At 44.3% G+C, this 22,339-nt stretch overlaps 2 protein-coding genes, 1 long non-coding RNA gene and 2 other non-coding genes across 19 annotated transcripts in view; 3 read left to right on the forward strand and 2 right to left on the reverse strand.

Moving 5' to 3' along the window:
* Positions 1-2,925: 2,925 nt before the first annotated feature.
* Positions 2,926-6,870, forward strand: LOC119211114 (uncharacterized). Its single transcript, XR_009942888.1, has 8 exons — positions 2,926-3,038; positions 3,905-3,958; positions 4,484-4,540; positions 4,720-4,765; positions 5,034-5,090; positions 5,715-5,771; positions 5,951-5,991; positions 6,258-6,870. It is a non-coding gene; the product is annotated as an uncharacterized LOC119211114 (long non-coding RNA).
* Positions 4,037-4,233, forward strand: LOC119211667 (small nucleolar RNA SNORA74). Its single transcript, XR_005119795.2, has one exon. It is a non-coding gene; the product is annotated as a small nucleolar RNA SNORA74 (small nucleolar RNA).
* Positions 5,254-5,450, forward strand: LOC119211654 (small nucleolar RNA SNORA74). The gene has a single exon (XR_005119782.2). It is a non-coding gene; the product is annotated as a small nucleolar RNA SNORA74 (small nucleolar RNA).
* Positions 6,867-17,503, reverse strand: cntn1b (contactin 1b). The gene is made up of 24 exons (XM_037461767.2): positions 17,381-17,503; positions 12,829-12,982; positions 12,695-12,730; positions 12,459-12,585; positions 12,187-12,368; positions 11,972-12,067; positions 11,679-11,891; positions 11,474-11,573; positions 11,201-11,385; positions 10,946-11,070; positions 10,706-10,823; positions 10,366-10,516; positions 10,133-10,260; positions 9,884-10,056; positions 9,666-9,789; positions 9,333-9,500; positions 9,012-9,161; positions 8,856-8,926; positions 8,495-8,747; positions 8,290-8,411; positions 7,993-8,182; positions 7,784-7,905; positions 7,514-7,670; positions 6,867-7,437 (listed from the first exon to the last, which is right to left on the reverse strand). The coding sequence occupies exons 2-24, from the start codon at positions 12,890-12,892 to the stop codon at positions 7,355-7,357; spliced, it is 3,138 nt and encodes a 1,045-aa protein (XP_037317664.2). The 5' UTR covers positions 12,893-12,982; positions 17,381-17,503; the 3' UTR covers positions 6,867-7,354.
* A 797-nt stretch (positions 17,504-18,300) lies between these two features.
* The window catches only part of nrcama (neuronal cell adhesion molecule a), a 40,367-nt gene continuing 36,328 nt past the window's right edge, over positions 18,301-22,339 (reverse strand). For all 15 annotated transcript variants that reach the window (XM_037461843.2, XM_037461856.2, XM_037461847.2 and 12 more), the window contains one exon: positions 18,301-21,727. In XM_037461843.2, the coding sequence (XP_037317740.1) occupies positions 21,493-21,727 (235 nt within the window). In that variant the 3' untranslated portion in view covers positions 18,301-21,492. The remainder of the gene's footprint in view (positions 21,728-22,339) is intronic.

The following is a 22,339-nucleotide window of genomic DNA, read 5'->3' on the forward strand; positions in this document are numbered from 1 at the left end:
GGACTGCATATCCGGCAGAGGGCTGATGAGTCAGACGAAACCGAGTCACACAATAGCCACAACCAACAGTCCGTTGTCATTTCTGAATTTAGACAGCACTGTCAGTTTAGGGGGGATCACGGGAATATTTTAACAACGATTCCCAATGTAGCCAATGGACAGGAAACCCCTTTTCTGTTAGAGTATACAAGACTCACTAAGCAATCAATTACCCTTCAGTGCCACACAATACATCTAAAATGGTTTCCTTCAGCCTCAAGGAGCACATTCTTATTGTTCACTAATAGTAAGAGTGCATCTACATCAACTATCAGCCTGACAAAGTACCACCCCCAGAAAGAGGGAAATGTGCGGGAGCTATTCTTCTACAGGGTAAACAGGGTAATAAACTATCCATAGAAGAGGCAATTACTTCCTGATGTGACACCACAACCCATTTCGACCAATCAAACAGCGGGAGGGGCCTCCAACTGTGCTCCTTCAGGCTGCTAACTAGGTTAGCTGGGCTGCTAACACAGGGCCAGCTCTGCCACGCCAAATTGGTCTAAGGAATATAGTGTGGCTCTTTCTAGACCCCCCCACAGGCTACTCTGTTCTGTGGGTCCTGCAGGAGTTTGGCTAACTAGCTACCAGGCCGGGGGGGGGGCGTGCCATATGTATGTGATTTATGGGCCAGCGCAAAGGCTAATGTAGGCTGTTTTGCATATGTCCTGGTTTGGCTCTTGGCTGGCTTCATTTTTTAGCTCTCCCACCTCTGGTGCTTATGGTGTTTCATGGCGTTGACATTACAGCTGCGACGCCCGCTGCTAAATGTGTTCTCTATTCAAATGTGCTGTTGTGCAAAAACACAGCAACTGGTATCGATAATTCAGAGAATGGAGTGGGGTTTAGAGGATTTGATCAAAAATGCAACGGGGGGCATGTAAGAGGTGGGAAACGACACAGGATGAACCTGCTATGCGCACCAAGGGATCCAGCTCTATTATTAAATGAATGTATGTGCTCCCAGCATCACAGGTCCAACCTACAGACAGCCACAGAGCGTCTTCTGATCAAATGGAAAGCGGCAAAGGGAATACCTAATACATCAACTGCATGTTATCGGCTCATATATTCATACATGTGTGTACACATTTTTTTTCTTTCGCTCATTACATGGCATTTTGATACTGTAGCACAGCTGGTTGGATCTGATTTTGCCGTTTAAATAAGCGAAATGCGTAATTAACTTTTTTTAAATAGCATGTAAAGCAAGTGCATGAAAACAAGCACAAAAGGACAGTGGCCTAAGACGGCACGTGCTGCTCTGATCCAGCACTATGATGTAGAGTTTGAACGTCTGCACAGATGTCTGTAGGAGCAAAGTGTCACATGCCAGTGTGCCGATGCATTTATTTTTTTGATATCCCAGAGTTTGATTTGCATATTCATCATTGATCAGGCGAATTGACCACATCACCTTTCTTATTCAGAGTAGTGGCCGGGGGGGGAGTGAAGTGCTTCCTGCACATATCTTAACACACTATCAGTCACAAATAAATCCACCGGGGTAAAACAAGCCATCAGCTGCGTCACATGTCTCACATGCACACTGTGTCACCGAGTGTGTTATGTCCAAGTAACCTAACCACAACTAACCTGGGAATGAGTGCATTGCAAGTGGCAAAACAAACACACCGTGGTTGTTTGAGAAAAAAATAAAGAAAAGCAAAACATGTCAGGCTGTCTGGAGGAAGAATCCCTCCCCTGCCATTTGTAAAAGATGGAAACATTTCTCCCAGACTCACATGGGATTTGTCTTTGTCTAGTTGTTTGTTTGAACCAAAGGAGGTGAAATAGGGGAATTGGTAATGGAGGTGGAACAGTACAGATAAAAGCCTGCCACACAGGAACTACTGTACAGTGTGCTAGCAAGCTCCATTTACAGCACACACCAAATTACACAGGTATAAAACGTTATTTCTGCTATTTTTCTGTAACAACACCACAGAAAATTATTTACATGCTGCCCACATCCTTTCAGGGAATAAGTGACAGCAGGAAATGTGTGAAAAAATGTGTATTCTTGCGAAACAAAGAATATAAAATAAAGAACATAATGATTCTTGATAAGACCACTTGTCTCAGTACTGCAAACCCGAATTGAAAGGAAGCAATATAGATTAAAATGTGTACAAGACACAACAGATTATAAATAAAGAAATCCCACATTGGACTGTGGCCTTCCATCAAATTATTTTGCCGCCATTGGTGAATGGCATGTGAATATACTGCCATCTGCCGTTAGAAATCACACATTAGATTTCAGTTTGCTGGTTCTCAGAGAGCTTAAGGATACGAAAAGAAAACTGCTCATGTGAAATCAATATGTTATATGTGCTCATAGAAAATGAAAATTACAAACCAAATACATTGATTGTAGTAAAGTTCTTTACTAATTATTATTTGATCGACTGTCTGAAAGATTGCTTGTTGTAAATAATATTTCCCCATCATATGGGTAGGATTCTACATCGGTAAACTACTTTTTGTCCTCACTCAAAGCAGCAAACACTGATTAAAATATGAGGAAGTACATAGTATATATCTATAACTGTTCTACTCTAAATGCTTTTATTTATATCTAAATACAGTGGGTGGAGAGCTCTCATCAATCAAAGAAAAGCGTCTATCCAGACTGTTTTTTTTTACTTTGGGGTGAACATCTGGCAAATAATTGACAGCATTGTCAATACCAACATCTGGGTAAAGCAAATTCCATCTGCGCAGCTTCCTGGTCCTGAGCGCTTTAAAGCGGGTTAATGTTGTGTTATAACACTGTGTATGTTGTCAATTCTGTCTCCATGCTTGCAAGCATGTAATAAATGAAAGGGAAAATGTCGTAGTGGTGCATCTGCTTTTCGTAGAACGATCTTTGTTAACGCTTCCTTACCCTCAATGCACCGCGGCACAGTGCAGTTTATAAGTCTCTGCTCGACGTCCGGTCCGCCTCTTGAATAATGTCGCACAGAAGCTTAGCGAGCACATTGCAATTCAGGGTACGTATTCCACCAAGTGTTTGGATAAAAACGAATGAATATAACATTTTATGAACTTGATACAGTGATGCCCCGAGTAGAGCTTGAAACTGTTGGTTCTATAATGTCTTTGTGGGACGAAGGCCACAGGCCCGGACGGTAACGCAGTCAGTCCTTCCAGTGAAATTACTGGTTATTTATCATACTTAAATAACGCATACCGTAGTCAGTCTTGAGCAAATCTTACGAACGGACCGTCAGGCGTTTAAAAAAAAAAAAAGTCAGTTGAATGAAAGAATGTTGCGTTACACGTGGGCCGCACGTGCGATTACCCTGAAAGTGAAACGGACGTAACCGCGCCTCTGTAGACCGCCTGCACGCTGATGTTGGCTCGGGTGTGCCGTTGTACCAATGGCACAGTAATGCTAATGCAGTGATGACTCTTAAAATGAACACATCATGCAGACTACACCATAAACACCATAAACTAACCTTAACCATAAACACTGAGCATAGCAGCTAACTGTTGGCAGTGATCAATGGTGTGCATCTACTTTATTTGACCACTTCTTTAAGTGGAGCAGCAGGACAATCTGATGTGAACTGAGACAATCCTGGGTATGAATGACTTCCTTTCTGCGAACAAAAATGGTTGTCCCCATTGTAAATGTAATTACTGTAAACCCAATTGTGTACTTCCATGGCAGAGCTCTCTTTGCTGTGGAATTTTTTTAAATTGGGAGAGAAATCTCAGGGCTTTGGCACAGGTTTATGTGAAACTAATTTACCATAACCTGACTTAAGACCTGAAACACTTGTTTGAATAGGTCTATGACACTCCACATTGTCTGTTGGCTGTCTGTTGATGCTTATATTCTTGTGTTCAGTGGAATCCGGCAGCCATGGGATGGAGTGACCAAACACTGCCATGGAAGCTAAAGGTGAATATATCAAATGTTTGCATTACTTCGAAGGATGCTCTGCTCCACTCTCCACTAGCACTAATGTAGCCTCCTGTTTCCAGCACTCAGTCAGCTGACCAGGTGATGTGTCTTGTCTCAGTGTTACAGTGCTGGTAGAGAAAGTCTCTGTACTGGCTCTCAGCTTTTGCAGGCTCTGTTTTAGAGTCTGCTGCTTCTGAGCCGTTGCAGAGCATGGCCCACCGAGAGTGGCCTGTCCTGATCCTACAGGACAGGCCTAGGATAGGCCCCACATTCTCACACTGACATGCAACGGATGCCATTGTAGACTCTTAATTTAACTCAACCTAAGATGAAGCGCAAGTTTTATTTTATTCAATGTTCCAAATCGTGTGCCGGGTTGTTCCCACCATTATCATGTTTTCTTGATTAACTACACAACAAGAGACAATCTTGGATTGAAACGTTAAACTTATATTTTTTTTGACAGTGTACCTGGTAAATTTGGATAAACTAAATATTCCTGTTTTTTGCTCGTCTTTACAGTCAGAGCATCATGCAAGATGCACAGCAAGGAACTAGAAGTCATGCTGCAGGCTGATGGTGAGTGTTATAGAACCGATGTACCAATGGAACAGTAATGCTAATGCAGTGATGACTCTAAAATGAACACATCATGCAGACTAGACCGTGGTTAATCATAAACACTGAGCATAGCAGCCAACTGTTAGCAGTGATCAATGGTGTGCATCTACTTTACTGACAGCGCTTTTCTTTAACAGAAAGTGGAGCAGCAGGACGATCTGATGTGAACTGAGACAATCCTGGGTATGAATGACAACCTTTCTGCGAACAAAAGTTGTCCCAATAATAAATGTAGATACTGTAAACCCAATTGTGTACTTCCATGGCAGAGCTCTCCTTTGCTGTGGAATTTTTTTAATTGGGAGAGAAATCTCAGGGCTTTGGCACAGGTTTATGTAAAACTGATTTACCATAACCTGACTTAAGACCTGAAACACATGTGTAAATCCGTTTATGACATTAAACTTTGTCTGTTGGCCGTCTTTTGATGCTTATTTTCTGGTGTGTTCAGTGAAATCAACCGGCAGTCATGGGATAGAGTGACCAAATACTGCCATGGAGGCTAAAGGTGAATATATCAAATGTTTGCATCACTTTAAAAGGCTGTCCCTTTTGACTTGCAATGAGGGCAGTGCCCTAGTAGCTTGACGTTAAAGTTCTCATAACCGTAAGTAGAGCGGATGAAGGAGGCTCTGCTCCACTCTCCCCTAGCACTAATGTAGCCTCCTGTTTCCAGCACTCAGTCAGCTGACCAGGTGATGTGTCTTGTCTCAGTGTTACAGTGCTGGTAGAGAAAGCCTCTGTACTGGCTCTCAGCTTTTGCAGGCTCTGTTTTAGAGTCTGCTGCTTCTGAGCCGTTGCAGAGCATGGCCCACCGAGAGTGGCCTGTCCTGATCCTACAGGACAGGCCTAGGATAGGCCCCACATTCTCACGCTGACATGCAACGGATGCCATTGTAGACTCTTAATTTAACTCTGTCTTATTCTATTCCATGTCCCAAATTGTGAGTTGTCCCACCCTTCCTCTTTTTCAAGACGTTGAACTATAATGTTTTAACTGAAGCAAAAGAATGCATCTACAGGAGACGTACGCGTTGATGGAAACATTTAACTAATATTTTTGACCAATAACTTCAGTGTTCGTGGTAATTTGAATAAAGCAAATATTCTTATTCTTTGCTTGTGTTTACAGTCAGAGCATCGTGCAAGATGCACAGCAAGGAACTTGAAGTCATGCTGCAGGCTGATGGTGAGTGTTAAAGAACCGATGTACCAATGGAACAGTAATGTTAATGCAGTGATGACTCTAAAATGAACACATCATGCAGACTACACCGTGGTTAATCATAAACACTGAGCATAGCAGCCAACTGTTAGCAGTGATCAATGGTGTGCATCTACTTTACTGACAGCTCTTTTCTTTAACAGCAAGTGGAGCAGCAGGACGATGTGAACTGAGACAATCCTGGGTATGAATGACAACCTTTCTACGAACAAAAGTTGTCCCAATTATAAATGTAGATACTGTAAACCCAATTGTGTACTGCCATGGCAGAGCTCTCTTTGCTGTGGAATCTTTACATTGGGAGAGAAATCTCAGGACTTTGGCACAGGTTTATGTAAAACTAATTTACCATAACCTGACTTAAGACCTGAAACACATGTGTAAATCCGTTTATGACATTAAACTTTGTCTGTTGGCCGTCTTTTGATGCTTATTTTCTGGTGTGTTCAGTGGAAGCATGCCCTGGTGGTGGAGGAGTTCCTGTCTCAGTCCATCCAGTTGGACCTGACTGGGCTGTAACCAGGAATAAACAGAAAATAAGGCACTACCAGACTACCCCTCTTGATTTGATAATGTTGTCCATTGTTGATGTATTCTATTTTTTGGGGGTCTAGCTGTAAATATGTGGCTGTTCATCCAATGAAATTACCATGGTCAAATAAAGTTTGTTACCCACACTGAATAATGCTATTGAGACCGTTCTACAAGGGATTAACCTGACTTTTTTGAAGCCTTTAGGGAATAGCATACACTCCCATCTGCTTTCCGTTAGCGGGTTCTGAGCTTATTAGGTGTTGGAACATCTGTAGATTTAAAATGAACCATTACGACAATATAGATTATTGTATTCTGTTTAATGGTCTTGTAGCATGACAAAGGAAATTAACATGTTTATGTGATGCAGTATTTCTGTCCACTCCCTGCCTCATAGGACATGCAGCTTGATCTCATACTTCAATGGCTTATAAACATGGTTATAGTGAGGATGGAAATTATAATGAATGTAAGACAAACTGCATTGTGAGACATGTGCTCATAGAAATAAAAAGACAAACCAAATACAGTGATTGTAATAAAGTTCTTTACTAATATTTCCCCATTATATGGGTAGGATTCAACCTCCCTAAACTACTGTTTGTCCTCACTCAAAGCTGGAAACACTGATTAAAATATGAGGAAATTGAATTACAGTAGAGAATCAGGAACATAATTTAGTATTGGTAGAACTGTTCTACTCTATGCTTTTATATCTGAATACTGAGCATTTAAAGTACGGCATCTATCCAGACTTGGGGGGGGGGGGGGGGGGATCTGGACTCAACACAACGTAAACATACAGATTTGACAGATTGCTGTGTAGTTCACGGTTGGGCGGCGGAAGTCCTCAAAGTGTTGTGTGGTGTTGCAGCACCAAAGATGCATGGTGTCGGATCTTGGGCCGATGAGTCTCAGTGGGAACAGTGTTTGGAGGTGAAGACTGGATCTCTTCTATCCACAAATTGATTTGCCACACAGTTTATTATATACATGTCACTTTCGACAGTGCCTCATATTTCCAATCCCGCAATGCACATCGCCAGTAGCAGCAAAGACACCAGGCTTAGAGTCGGCGTGATCATTGAGGCTTTACCTGCGGAGGCAGAAAACACTGTAAGACAAATGGACCGAGAGGACAAACGTCGACATGTTTATATTGTTGCCCTTACCCTTAATCCTGATCTTCCTGACTGGACCATCCCCTCCTTCATAACGGCCGCGTACCATCAGCTCGTAGTCTCCAAACTGAGGCATGGGGAAGTCCATGAAGTGCCAGCCAGTGACGTAGACCTTCCCATAGATGTAACCCGTCTTCCTGAACATGACCTTCAAAAACACAAGCAGGCTGGATTTACAAGTGCTGTTATTTCCATATAAAGATTGCAATTGGATTACTTAAAGCTAATGGAAGTAGTTTACGCAAAGCTTTCCACACGCACCTTGTAATACAGTGGGAAGGAAATATTGCCGAACCAGTCGTACTGGATATGGTCCCACCAGACGTACAACCACTGGCCTGTCCAGGTAACATAGCGCCACATCCTGGGAGGCTCTGGTGGGGCTGTTGATGAAAACAAATGATGTATCAAGTCCACGTCTATACATTAACTGTCAATTGTCCCCTCCATTGCAAGCAATTCAGTCTTACGCGGCCTCTTTGTGAACATCTCACAGTGTTCACCGGGGGGTCCGAGGCCGGCTCCGTTTAAGGCGCGGACCTCGATGAGGTAGTGAGAGTCCGGCAGCATGTTCTCCAACCTCGTCTGGTTGGTTGAGGCTGACACAAATATACGGTTTGCTCCAGCCTCCGGATCGTCGTACTTTCTCCAGTATTTCACCTGGTTAGCAACAAACGGTGACGATTTTGTTTATAAAATGTTGATTACTCAATTCCAACAACTACTCCGGGTCAATGCATGGAACCTGAACAGTAAAAGCTCCGTACCTGGTATCCCTCGATGTATTGCTGCAGGCCCGTACCAGTGTCGACGACAGGGAGCCACCAGACCAGAGCTTCAGTGGAGGACACCGGCCTTGCATAGACATCTGTTGGAGACTCTATAGGTACTGAAGGTTTGAGAGAAGAAAATATGTTCCTCAACTGCCCAGAGTTTATTAGTTTTATTTTTGTAAAGGAATTTAGTCCTCACCATCTCTTGGGTAGTAGATGACCGTGGTGAGGCTGAATGGTCCGTCTCCTTTCACATTAAACGACTTGATCTTCACCTGAAACTCCCTGACCTGGAAATCTTCATCAGTGGGAATGAAGTGGGAGTCCCTGTGAACGTAACGTCTGGTCTCCGGGTCTGAAATGGTCTCGTACCACCAATCGTAAGCGTCATGAGGCTTGAATGCCACGATGTAGCCAAACTTCTTGCCGGAGAAGAACCAGGGCTGCACGGGCTGAGGGTTCAGGGTTGGAGAGAGAAATCTCTTAGATTTAGTAAACAGCCAATGCGTTTGTTTGTTTTTGGTCTATGATGAAGTCACCCGACATGCCGGCTTACTTACAGTCCACGTAATGACAATCTCGCCATTTCTACCTCCATAGCCCGCCACATCAGTGGGGGAAATCACTGGAGCTGAGGAGACAAAGGGTCAGTTACGTTTTGTTGCACCCCGACACCTTCAAGGACTAAGAATCAGGTATTCGCATTCTCTCCTCACAAGCGTCCCAGGTTTTAATCTTGAGGGAGGGGATGCTGGCCTCTCCGGAACCGTACTCGTTGGTAGCGATGACCCTGAACTGATACTCCATCCAGGGGTACAGATCTGTCACTTCTGCCTTCTCCACATTACCATCAAGAAAGGTTGGAGCTGAAAGAGACACCAATTGGCTTTTCGAACTTAATCATTCCACATCTGCAATTGATCTTGTTCAGGTGCAAATACTTTTTACTTGCAGGTTGAAGCGATCAGACAGGCTTTAGGTCTGAGTATTGTAAACAAAAGCAAGTTTGCTGTCGGCTGGCAGTGAGCAGTACTTACAGGTGCTGGCGTCCCTCCAGTCATCTTCATTCAGGGCCCAGTAATGTCTGGTCTGAATAGTGTAGGAGAGAATGGGGCTGTTGTGATTGGCTCCTTTAGACCATAAAAGCTTCACCCACGTGTCCCCAATCTCTTCCACCCGGATCACGCCAGGAGGGCCGGGAACACCTGGATCGGGGAGGAGGGGGAGCATAGGACGGTGGTCGGCTCTGCTTAGTTTTCTGTTCTGACCTTGCTCGGGATATCTACCAAACAACTACAATGTAATCGTTAAAATTCTAAAAAAAACTGCACTGCATCCATGATCTTGAGGCAAAACATGCTGGGACTGACCTACAATCTGGAGGTCAGCGTATGCAGTATCGCTGTCCACCACTGTCTGAGCCAAGCAGGTGTAGCGACCTTCGTGCCAAATCTGGACATTCTTTATTCTCAGATCACCGGAGCCATCGTCACTCTGGACGACAGGAAGTGAAAACAAAGAGATAAGAGGACAAGGGAAAAGAGTGCGGGCTGATGTTAAAGGAGGCCAAGATGAAACACTACACTACCATAACACGTTCGTAGTGTTCCCACTCAGAGTCAAAGTCGATGACCCTGAAGTCTATGGACCAGATGAATACGATGTCCAGCATGGGGTCGTATGAGGCGGCGCACCTCAAAATCACCTCGTCACCGACCTTTACCTCCGTGTCTTCAGGTGGTTCTGTGATGCCGGTAGCCTCTGACAAAAGGAACCAAGTTCACTAACTTTTTTTGTTTGTTGCTTAAATATGTCAAATATGCGTCATTTCACCGACCTGTGATGGTGAGATAGCCAGAGCTGTTGGCCTTTCCGCGGTCATTCTCAGCAAAGCAGGTGTACACACCCTCATCGTTGTTGGTGGCGTTGAGGATCTCCAGACTCCCATCAAACATGATGGAAATGCTTCAAGTGAACAGAAGTCATTTAAGCTGCTTGAAAGCGGGAGACGCACTGTACTCTGTATGGAGGGGCCGTCGTTTGCATATTCCAACGTAAACGTCGACTGACCGTGAATTGTTATAGAGGAGCTCTTTGCCCTTTGTCCAGGTGTACCGCGGTCTGGGAGCAGCTCGGGGTTTACACTCAATCACCACGCGGCCGTCTTTAGCCCCCAGGAGCTGCTTCTTCACACGGCTAAACTCGAATGTAGGAGCACAGGCTGAAAGGGGGATTATGATGTGAGAATTAGTTCTATTTCCAAATTGCATACGCAGATTTGTGTTAATGTGCGCCCACATTTAATTGGTTTTTAACAACTAGGGCGTTCAAATTGGAAATGTTCGTGACACAATTGTTCTCCGTAATATGAATTAAGTCAATGAGAGCACTGTTTCTTCAGAGGTCTCACCGATGACTCGCAGCTCGGCGTTGGCGTATTTGATTCCCCAGTAGTTCTCAGCAACACACTGGTACATTCCCGAGTCATCGAAAGTGAGACTGGAAAACTTCAACTCCCCCTTACCATACTGGACCAAACACACACAAACAAACCCAAATGCTGAGTTAATAGCATGCACTCCCAGATATCATCTATCAAGGCAGGTGATCAAATGTGACTTTCATTTTCATCTTATTTGGTCCTTGTTACCATATATCCATCTTTGTACCAGCGGATGAAAGGGAAGGGCTTCCCTGATGCCACACAGCGCATGGTGTGCTCTGAGCCGATGTCGATCTGAGTGTTGTTGATGGTTTCTGCCCACTCTGGAGCGGCTGAGCAAAAACGTAATAACGTGCACCACAAACATGTTGCCTTACTTCTGTCCAAAATAACTATATTTTTCTTTTTATTGAGATGCCATAGTCTACTGCTGGCGAAGAACAAGCGAATGAAATCACTTACACTCCACGTACAGCCAGGCCTTGTGCCAGTCCTTCCCTTTAGTGTTGATGGCTTCACACTCATATCCTCCCACATCTTCATACTGTACATTGTACAGGTGAAGCACGGCTCCGGATTCACTGATCACGTGATTTGGTGGGAGGTCCGTGGCATCGACCTTCCTCCAAACAATGTCGGGGATGGGGCTGAAAAGACACAATAAGATACTGAACGAGTGCTTTTTGGACAGCATGTAGCTGATGTACCGAAAAAAAAACACAAATGTAAACATACTTTCCCAATGCAAAGCACTCCAATGTAATATTAGAGGCCAGCATGGCGGTAGTATCTGGGAACTTCACCCTGATGTCTGCTGGGTATTTTTTCTCCTCACCTGAGACAAAGAAAGTGAGTGATATCAAATGCATTCTTTTCTTTCTAAATTCTGTTCTGCCACACATGTTAGGAAGATATTTGATCACAAATATTGTCTGCTAACCATCATCAGGGGGCAAGGGGATGAGAGGGATGAACTTGGAGAAGACACTTTTCCCGGTGACGGGGCTGGAGACGAAGCAGGAGTAGTTTCCCGCATCCTGAGCTTCCACCTTGGAGATGTACAGGTTCCCCGTCTTCTGGGAGACGAAGCGGCGGCGATCCGTGTACAGGAAAACTGGGAACTCGTTGAAGATCCAGCGGTAGGTCACCTCCTCTAAAACAGTGGAACGCGTTGTCATTGGGGTCTTCAGAAGACTGCCTTTTCGACAACGAGAAGGAAAGACATCTACGTACGTGGCCAAACTTTTGGAGGGGCGCACAGCAGAACAGCCCCCTGCCCTTCTTTGATGTACACTGGGTCCCTTTCCTCTTGAGGAAACTCCTCCACAACTTTAGGATAAGGGACAAGGAGAAGTGAATGAAAACAAACGCCGTGACGTTCTTGTGTGACACACAGAGCATTTATCATGAGAACAACATTAGACATGAGCACCACATGACGCGCTCACATCCAAACTTGACCCTGGCCTCCTTGCTGATGACGGTGCCATAGATGTTCCTGGCCACGCAGACGTACGTGCCGGCGTGTTTCTTCTGCCTGGGGTTCGTAATAACCAGGTTCCCCCCAACAAGGCTGTAGAACTCGTCTGGCTGCTCCATCAGCTTGATTTCCCAGTTATCACGGCGCCACCTACGGGTGATGCACGACAATTTGTATGTATGTCATTCACACGAGGTGACATTTTCCGTTGTGTGTACCACACACGCGTCGTCTACACACCTGTAGGAGGCAGGTGGGTTTGCTCGTGCCCTGCAGTTCATTGAGATCCTCCCATCCGGGGAGTCTTCAGTGTAGACAACGTCCACCGGCTCCTCCTCAAAGATGGGGCCATATCCGGTCGCGTCATCTGACAAAATGTTCCGCGACAAATTAGCAGTCGTCTTCACGTCACACATCACTCGCGACTCGTATTCGCGCAGCTTCCAAGTCTCCGTAGCAAATTACGAGGAACTCACCTCCAAAGATTCTAGGCTCGCCAAATAGAACCGCCACTGCAAAGCAGGAATGGAGGGGGAAGTCAGCTCATGGTGCACTTGACTTGCTTTGAGTGGGTTAACAGTATATCTGCAGGCACCACAGGGCATCTTACCAGTCAGGGAGACTGAAGAGGAGAGGGCCAGGAGCAGTAAAGCAGCGGAGGCCATGTCTGTCATCCAATTGCGTTATTGTAGCCGCGTGAGTTCGACGGATGGCCAGAGGGACACAAACAGGATTTAAACACAGGGACATGAACTGGAGAAGGGCTGGATAAGAGACAAACACAAAAAAGGATGTCATCAAAACAATATCAGAGATATTGTCTCTAACAACAAACAGACTCCCCTTATTGTGGATCACAAAAAACACATTTGTGACCCTACAGATATAATATCAGGCGACTGTGCAGGATTTTTTTACACCAGAAACATGCTAAAGAACTAGCTTGAATCCTCCATTCATATAAATGATTCAGGATGGCAATGACTCAGCAGAAATCTACAAACAGCCATGTATTTCCATTAGATCCAGCAACTGCAGAGACTGTGTGTGTGTTTGTGTGGGCCGGCAAGCTTACACACAGTGACACGCTAGACCCATGCTGACAAGCAAGAGCCATCTAGGAACTATGACACAAGGCAGCACTGCAGCACCTAGAAGGTTCCTGCTGCGCCGTCACACCGGGTTTCTACAGGATGAAACAGCAGCAGTGCTGTGAGTCACTGCAGCGTTTCGACTCTCATTGTCAGACAGGACGTACTGGGAGAAGAGAACAGAGAGAAAAGCCTGAAGGAGGATAATGAAGATGACCAGGATGGGATAAAGTGGGGGAGGGTTTGATACCATGGTGACACATAAAGATCCTGATGGGGAAGGTCATATTTTTAAAATCATGTTACAGCATCAATCATCTTTATGCATTGTTTGTGAAATATGCACAAATGTGGGCATCCAATTTGTATTTTTTGGGTGTCATTGGGTGTCTGACCATGAAGGGACTGATTCTCGTTACATAGGCTTTTTTTGGCCAATGCTGGTTTTAATACAGCAGCAGTCCATGGCCTCATGGCCAAAATGACTCCAGATCAACAGATTTTGAATTCTGACTGCACTGGTGTATGCCTCCTAAATACCCTGAGTTCCAGATTGAAATAATCTACATTAGGACCAAACAAAGTTCTATTGGCTGAGGCTCTAAATTAAATTGTTCAGATCTAGTTTATAAGGTAAATTAAATACAAGGTGGCCAGTGTGTGCATTTAGTTTAAAAACATGCACAGCAGTCCAAGTGGTGTATCGTACACTAACGATCTGCTGAAGTCGTTTGACGTCTGACTGTAGATTAATATATCACAATCATTCAGATGTGGGAGGCAGACTCGTATTGCTGTTGTCCACTTGTCCAACATGACATTAACGCAGCATTGATTTCGCCAGCAGATAATTTAACTATATTACTCACAACCTGACTTTCGATAACTTTCACTGATCTTGGTATATTGTAAGTAGCTGCAGTATGACTTGCTCATTAGCCATGAATCTCATTTGCTGCTTCGGCTACAACATCTCAAATAGGTCACGTGATCAAGTCATGGTTATCATTTCAAAAACTGCATCGAGAGGTTAAGAATATACTGTCTATATACTCACCGGCCACTTTATAAGGTACACCTGTCCAACTGCTCGTTAACACTTAATTTCTAAGCAGCCAATCACATGGCGGCAACTCAGTGCATTTAGGCATGTAGACATTGTCAAGACAATCTCCTGCAGTTCAAACCGAGCATCAGTATGGGGAAGAAAGGTGATTTGAGTGACTTTGAACGTGGCATGATTGTTGGTGCCAGAAGGGCTGGTCTGAGTATTTCAGAAACTGCTAATCTACTGGGATTTTCACGCACAACCATCTCTAGGGTTTACAGAGAATGGTCCGAAAAAGAAAAAACATCCAGTGAGCGGCAGTTCTGTGGGCGGAAATGCCTTGTTGATGCCAGAGGTCAGAAGAGAATGGCCAGACTGGTTCGAGCTGATAGAAGGGAAACAGTGACTCAAATAACCACCCGTTACAACCAAGGTGGGCATAAGAGCATCTCTGAACGCACAGTACGTCCAACTTTGAGGCAGATGGGCTACAGCAGCAGAAGACCACACCGGGTGCCACTCCTTTCAGCTAAGAACAGGAAACTGAGGCTACAATTTGCACAAGCTCATCGAAATTGGACAATAGAAGATTGGAAAAACGTTGCCTGGTCTGATGAGTCTCGATTTCTGCTGCAACATTCGGATGGTAGGGTCAGAATTTGGCGTCTACAACATGAAAGCATGGATCCATCCGGCCTTGTATCAACGGTTCAGGCTGGTGGTGGTGGTGTCATGGTGTGGGGAATATTTTCTTGGCACTCTTTGGGCCCCTTGGTACCAATTGAGCATCGTTGCAACGCCACAGCCTACCTGAGTATTGTTGCTGACCATGTCCATCCCTTTATGACCACAATGTACCCAACTTCTGATGGCTACTTTCAGCAGGATAATGCGCCATGTCATAAAGCTGGAATCATCTCAGACTGGTTTCTTGAACATGACAATGAGTTCGCTGTACTCAAATGGCCTCCACAATCACCAGATCTCAATCCAATAGAGCATCTTTGGGATGTGGTGGAACGGGAGATTCGCATCATGGATGTGCAGCCGACAAATCTGCGGCAACTGTGTGATGCCATCATGTCAATATGGACCAAACTCCCTGAGGAATGCTTCCAGCACCTTGTTGAATCTATGCCACGAAGAATTGAGGCAGTTCTGAAGGCAAAAGGGGGTCCAACCCGTTACTAGCATGGGGTACCTAATAAAGTGGCCGGTGAGTGCCACGTGCCCAATCATTTCTTCACCCCTTGTATCGTATATATATCTCTATGCAATTTTCTCTGCAATAGATATAGAGAGATATCTATATATAAACTAGCTAGAGGAATATGTTTACTCCAAAATGCATCAGAGACCTTGGAACTAAACAGTGAGCTTAGAGCTCAGGCTTCATCTCATAATAATCTTCCTATAAGGTCACAGGCCAACAGGATGTGATCAGGGACAGCACATTAGGAGGAGATACGAATAACATCAATGTTCCCATATACATGTTTAGACGTGTACATCTCACATTTTGGAAAATAAATGTCACAATGTGGTATGGTTTTGAGGAAAGGGCACATGTGCTTTCGGGTAACTTGTTGGGAAAAATATCGTAACCATAGCCAACGTCTGACAGCAGATGCAGGTATATCCTACAGTCTGCTAGCATCTACAGTCTCAGAGTTTGTTGCTGAGTCATTCTGGTTGGGGAAAAAAGAGCCAGGCAGACACAGGAGTGAGGAGAGAGAGAGCAGAGAGAGCAGAGAGAGCAGAGACTGCAGCACTGATTCCTCATGGGCTCCCTTGATGACTCAACACTAATACCCCGACAGTATAGCGCACGTTGCAGCATCTACCCTGCATTGTGCAATGCTTTGTGTGATCAAACGGCTTATCTTTCGTGATGGAGTAAGGGCAGCAGGGTCCCAAATAAGGATTGTTCTGCATTACAGGTCCAACAAAGCTAAAAATAATCAAACAAATGCACAAGACTTTCATTCACACACAGCTTTGTAACGGTATTCAGCAATCTGTTCCACCTCTAATTCTGATCAATTCATCAAAGTGTGTTCTCGGGCGTTTCCCTGGTGATAATCCCATCACAGATCCTCTTTGGGCTGACCAATACGATATTTAGGTCAGCACATGTATTAAAGTAGAGTGTTTTAGCAGCTTGCCTGAATGCCCATGTTTGCATTGCAATGTGGGGATGCACAAAATCGAATTCATTCTTGAAGTCATTTTTGAAGTCAACAAGGAGTGGTTTTTAATCTCAGGTTTCCTGGGTGGATTGAAGTGGGACTCTGTTCATGGTGTGTTCTAGTGCTGTCTGTGGATTCCAATTGTGCGTCACAAGACCTTGAATATGTAAAAATAAAGGCTCATGTTGAAGATGCGAGGGGAGAATTACTTAAATTAAACGATTATATATATATATATATATATATATATATTGTATATTGTATATATATATATATATACAATATATTGTATATTGTATATATATATATATATATATATATATATATATATATATATATAGTACAAAAACAAAAGGGAGTAGCCCTTCACCCATAAAGGACAGTTTGCCTATAATAAACTCTGCATGGTGCCTGCCGCTGCTGGCTGCGCCCTTGACGCATGCAGCATCTGACACTTGTCACCTTGCGTCTCCTCTCTGCATCCACGTAGACGCACTTTCTATCTATCCCAACTGGAAAGTGAGGGGCTACAAACAACCCCTTTATGCTCACTTCAATGCAGTCATTCCGAAAAAGAAAAGGAAAAAAAAAACACCACCCTCTTAAAAAGTAACTGCGCAGCACCTTGGTTCACTTCACCCCGATGACGACGGAGCGGAACCGGTAATTCAGCGCTCTGCATTGCGGTACTTCGTGTCCGGTCCATTTCAGCACTACGGCGCAGGACAAATCCCAGTTTCTCCTCACTCAGCCGAGACACGAGAGCAGATTAGGTCATGCACCCCCACATATATACATACACGCACGCACGCTGGCGGGTGGTGTCGTTCTTACCTTTGGGGCAGAAACGCGAAATGTCAGTACTCTGTCGGCGTGGCGCACCTGGTCCCGAACCGCATCGCTCCAGAGCCCACCCGCCCGGAGAGTCCCGTCCAATCTGAACTTTTCTATTGGAGGAAAGCGGCTGAGTGGCACCTCTGGGGGGCAGCGAGGATGCGGCAGCGATTGGTCCACGAGGAAGGGGGGGATGCGAGGGATGTGCGCATCACGACATCCCAGACAGAGGAATAAAGTCGGTATTAGAATCATTTAATGTGGCCTTTTTTTGATAAAGTACGCGCTATTATTGGAATGCTATTATGCCATTTTATTAAGACAAATAGGTGGCGTCGGTACTCCATATGGCCCCATATTCAGTTCCCATCCGAAACCATGTGCTTCGCATCATAAATTACTCTCAGATCTATTATTAATGACGACGACGTTACACCGGATGTATAAGTGAAGTAAATAGGATTTAATCATCAAAAATGGTTGAAGTTACTGGATAATTACTCCACTTTTGCACTGGCACAAAATACCTCTATTGTTTACTATATACACATATTGTTATCTGTGACATTTTAAATGTAGTCAACTCTTTATCCACTTACTATTCAGAGCATAGTGACCATTTGATAAATTATTTTTGTGTCTGCATCATAGCAGTTAAATGGTATATTTTCACTGGTTGTCCTTTCGAAAAAATATATACATATATTCCAGTATGAGAATAAAAGAAAACGCCACACATGCGCAAATAGACCAGATGTATGTTAATCCCGCGCGGATTACATTTTAGTGCTTTATTATTGTGCGGGATTTCTACAGATAACGAATGCCATTTCCATACACTAGGTGGCGCTAAATGCACACAACTTTGCATGTCAAATCGAGTGTAGTGTGCTGAAGAAAAAAAACCAGAACAGATTGGAAATCCTGAAACCAACATTTATTTCATTTTTTTTAAACTTCCTTTGAAATACAAAATATTTTTGCAATATCATAATGTAGAGTAAACCATTTCAACAGCCGTTCATGCTTCTCATTTAGCTTCAACATTAACCAGAATGTCATATTATATCATACTGTATATTCTACTGTTCACCAGTCACTAGAACATTGTTTCAAGGGAATTCACACTCTAAAATGCCAGTCTGCGTATCCGTCCATGCTTGGCCCTCCCCCCCCCCTGTATGCTCCAGATTACGCTTTATTTGGGATTTTTTAGGCGTCCACTCTTAAAAAGGATGTGTCAGTTTCATCGGATGTCTATTTTGGGACAACAGCGTTGCAGCGTCCTGCGTTCAGACGCCAGGCCTAGTTGTGAACTAGTGGCACAGATGTGTTTTAAATGACATCCTGTTTAAGTGTGTGGCTTTTTTATTAAAAAAAAAAAAAATACAGAAAAGGTGCATGAACTAACAGAGAGGGAAACGATACCGGTGTCACAAGAGCTCACTCACAATTCAAATAATCTCCGATACCTGATAGGCTAAACATTTGAGCTAGCAAATTCACCTGACAAGTTCAAGAAAACAAAAGTTCACAGCAAATTAAAGAGTGAAAACCGTAAAGAGTGTCATCCCACGCAACACACTCCTACCCCATAATGCAGTGGGGCAAATTGAGGTCAAGCTCTCCCCTCTGACTTCGAAGAAATCTGCTCTCAAGTCAAGTCGTTATTTACAAAATACAACAAAAATATCTACATGTGGAAAGGTGTCACATCGCAACGTAAAAACTTGATGCAAGTTATGATGAACCTAAAGACGTGGAAATGTTTTCTGAAAAAAAAAAAAAAAGCTCTTGTCTCTCCCGTTGAGAGAAGACACACATCCGAATGAATGACTTATCCATGGAAAAGCGATGTTACACATCACGCACGCTCTATCATGGTAGCATGCATGTGCCGCGCGCGCACACACGCACACACACACACTTGTGCACCCAGACATTCACACACAAGCTTCATTCATTTACAGGAATAAAAATTAAAAAAAACTCACTGAGTGCTGCGCTCTAAACGAGACAACATACAGATATCAGGTTAAATGCATAAACCAAAGTCACCAGTGTGTTTACCATTTGCAGTGAAACAAGCTTTATTTTCATTCACATAAACAGACCCACTGGTTTCCACATTCAGTATCATTACGCCATTTTCCGACCCCTTTCATTTCTAAGTGCTACCAGTGACAGAAAGTCTCGTTCTAACTGCAGCAGTCCAGGCCAGATGTTGAGTCTGGCTCCCCATGGCAGTTACCTGGCGAGTAGGTTGGCAGTAGTTTAGTGCTGCTGGCGCACGGGCTCCACCTCAAGATGAACGTTAGGGAGGAGAATGTTTGACATGAATACATAACGTGTCCATGCACTGAGCTTTTCCACGCATTTGCTTTCCTCGCTTGCAGTATGCTTTGATGTGGCGGTGTGTTTGAATACCCTACGGATGATGATAACTGGGTGTATGATTGTCAACAAGGCCATAACAATACACAGTTGAAAATTAGTCCTCACAGCTAATGCCAGTCGATAAGCGTGAATTTGTTTTTGAAATAGCTTTCACACCTGTGTGGACCCCAAAGTGAGACTCAAATAGGCCGTTTTAAGTTAGCAATCTCACGTGGATGCTTCACGAAATGAGGTCACAAAAGATAAAGCTTTAATGCGCCCTATTGAACACATTTTTCCCAGTTGTCTTTTGAGTAATATGGGGTTGTATATGCAAACTAACCATGAACTTTTACTAACTGCACTGATCCCAGGTCTGTCCGGTGTATGAAGAGGGATGCAAACTGTGGATCTAAGTCACTGTTCACTTCGGAAGGCACTAGAAACTGTGCTGAGAGGTTCTTAATCACCAAAATCTTAACATCCAGAAACTAAAGTGTGTGACAATTAACGCTGTTCGGGGTACACTTATTATATGCAATCGTCTTTCTTTCTGCCATTACAGGAGAGGCATTGGAGACAATGTTTGGCCTTAAGAAAAAAGCCTGTACAGTGACGGGGATTCAGGGTTGGAAGCACTTGATAATGACACCGGGTCAATCACAGCCCCACTTGTGTTCAGTTGGTGCTCAGTAGCAGGAAGAGCTTGAGAAAACCTGTAGCTATAATCAGGCGGATTGGAATAAGTGTGGGAGTTCTTGCTTGTTGGTTCATAGTGTTTTGAGGGTTCCAATGACTACAAAGGGATAACCACCACCTTGAGATAGAGCTTCTTATTGTATTACATATGAACAAATAAGTCATTTCTATCAATAAGACATGCTCGCCTCTATTTTGAGTCACACATTTTACAGCAGCATCTCTTCCAAAGACTATTTTCCTCTATATATCATACGCCATTTAACACTGACTGAAAAAAAAATAAAACCCAGTTGCTAGTAGGCGTGCACCAAATACAGTCTGAACACACAGCTAACCTCTGCAACACCAAGTTGGTCAAATGCTTTATAGAATCATGATTTACTCCATGCAGATGTTTATGAAGGCGATTCAATGCATATTTGCGGGTCACATACTGTACTTGGATAAAATATATATTTGGATACATCATGTTTAGTATGTTTGAAAGGAGATCAAATGGCACTAACACACGCTCACACACACACGCGCACACACACACACACACACACACACACACACACACACACACACACACACACACACGTGCGCACACACACACACACACACACCTGCTCAGTCTGAGTGTTAAAAATCTCTGGTACATTCCTTCTGTTTTTCTATATTGCTTTCCTCTCTCCTTCCCTCTTCTTCACACCCTTTGGATCACACTTTCCTTCAATGGTTATGGGGGGAGGCGGGGGGGGGGGGGTGTCTTTGCCACGTTGACTGTGTGCACATAAGAAGAGGTCACAGTGGGACAGGGGCCTGCGGGTGTGGAGATGAGGGCGTGTCAGCGGTCTTGGTGACTGACAGGTAGCCATGGGGAGGTGCCACCAGAGTGACAGCCGCCGTGGTAGAAGTAAGGTGCCCACGACGACCGCCATGTCACCTTAGCAACTGTCACCACAGAGATGGTCACACTTGCCAGGGTGACACGGGGGAGGGGGTGGGGGGCGTAGCAACCGTCGCAGCCGGGCCCAATGGGCCCCTTTCGTTTAGACAAACGAGTTCATGGCGTTGACGGGCGACGGGGCCTCCGAACTCTCGTTGCCTTCGTGGGTGTCCTTCTCTTTCTTGCCGCTGTACTGGCCGATGAAGGAGCCGTCCTCGTTGAACTGCCCGTCCCCGCCCTCCCCGTAGTCCACCAGGCTGTCATCGCTTTCATCGCGGCGCACCGTCCCGTTGGACGGCGTCCGGCTGCCCTTGAGCGGCTTGTGGTCCTCTGTGTCACTACAGAGGGCCGGAAGAAAATGGTTGGAAGGAACGTTACTGAGAAACTAATTAAGGTGGATAAAATGTTGGAATTATTTTTCTGCAGTGGTCAATAACCCTCATGTCACACAGGACAGGCTTTTATTCAAGCATCAGTTTAAGTTTAAAAGGAGTAATCTGGCTTTTCCACTGCACAAATGCCACATGTACTATATGTGACAGAAGACATTACTGTTGTGTACACAATTTGGTACAAACGTAATGGTAGAGCAACACCAAGTTGGCGTAAACATGTAGAAAACGACTTAATTTAAGGGGTTATTAGGATTCAGGGGTACCATGGGATGCCTAAATCATGACTTTGTAGGACTTGTACAGTGAAGCAGCTCAGCTACATCTATAGCATTTAATTTAGTTGCATGATGGGTTAGTAATGTTTTACTCTTGAGTGCTGTTAATTCAGGGTTGGTGAACACTGCTAAAGAGTTGGAAAATGCGTGCGTTTTCAGTCTCTTGCACTACTTTACCTTTTAATACAATATCTGTAACAAATTCAACCAAGTATGCTTTCAATTTACATGCATAATCAAAAATGCTTTTTCCAGAGATAAAGACTTCTGTCCTATTTCA

Source organism: Pungitius pungitius, chromosome 2 (genome assembly GCF_949316345.1).
Source record: "Pungitius pungitius chromosome 2, fPunPun2.1, whole genome shotgun sequence".
Lineage (NCBI taxonomy): Eukaryota > Metazoa > Chordata > Actinopteri > Perciformes > Gasterosteidae > Pungitius > Pungitius pungitius.

Coding starts and splice junctions, on each gene's coding strand:
- cntn1b (XM_037461767.2), bottom strand. CDS start 12,892: ATGACAGACATGGCCTCCGCTGCTTTACTGCTCCTGGCCCTCTCCTCT. Junction 10,057..10,132: donor TGGCTATCTCACCATCACAG/GTCGGTGAAATG, acceptor TCCTTTTGTCAG/AGGCTACCGGCATCACAGAA. Junction 8,183..8,289: donor AATACATCGAGGGATACCAG/GTACGGAGCTTT, acceptor GTTGCTAACCAG/GTGAAATACTGGAGAAAGTA.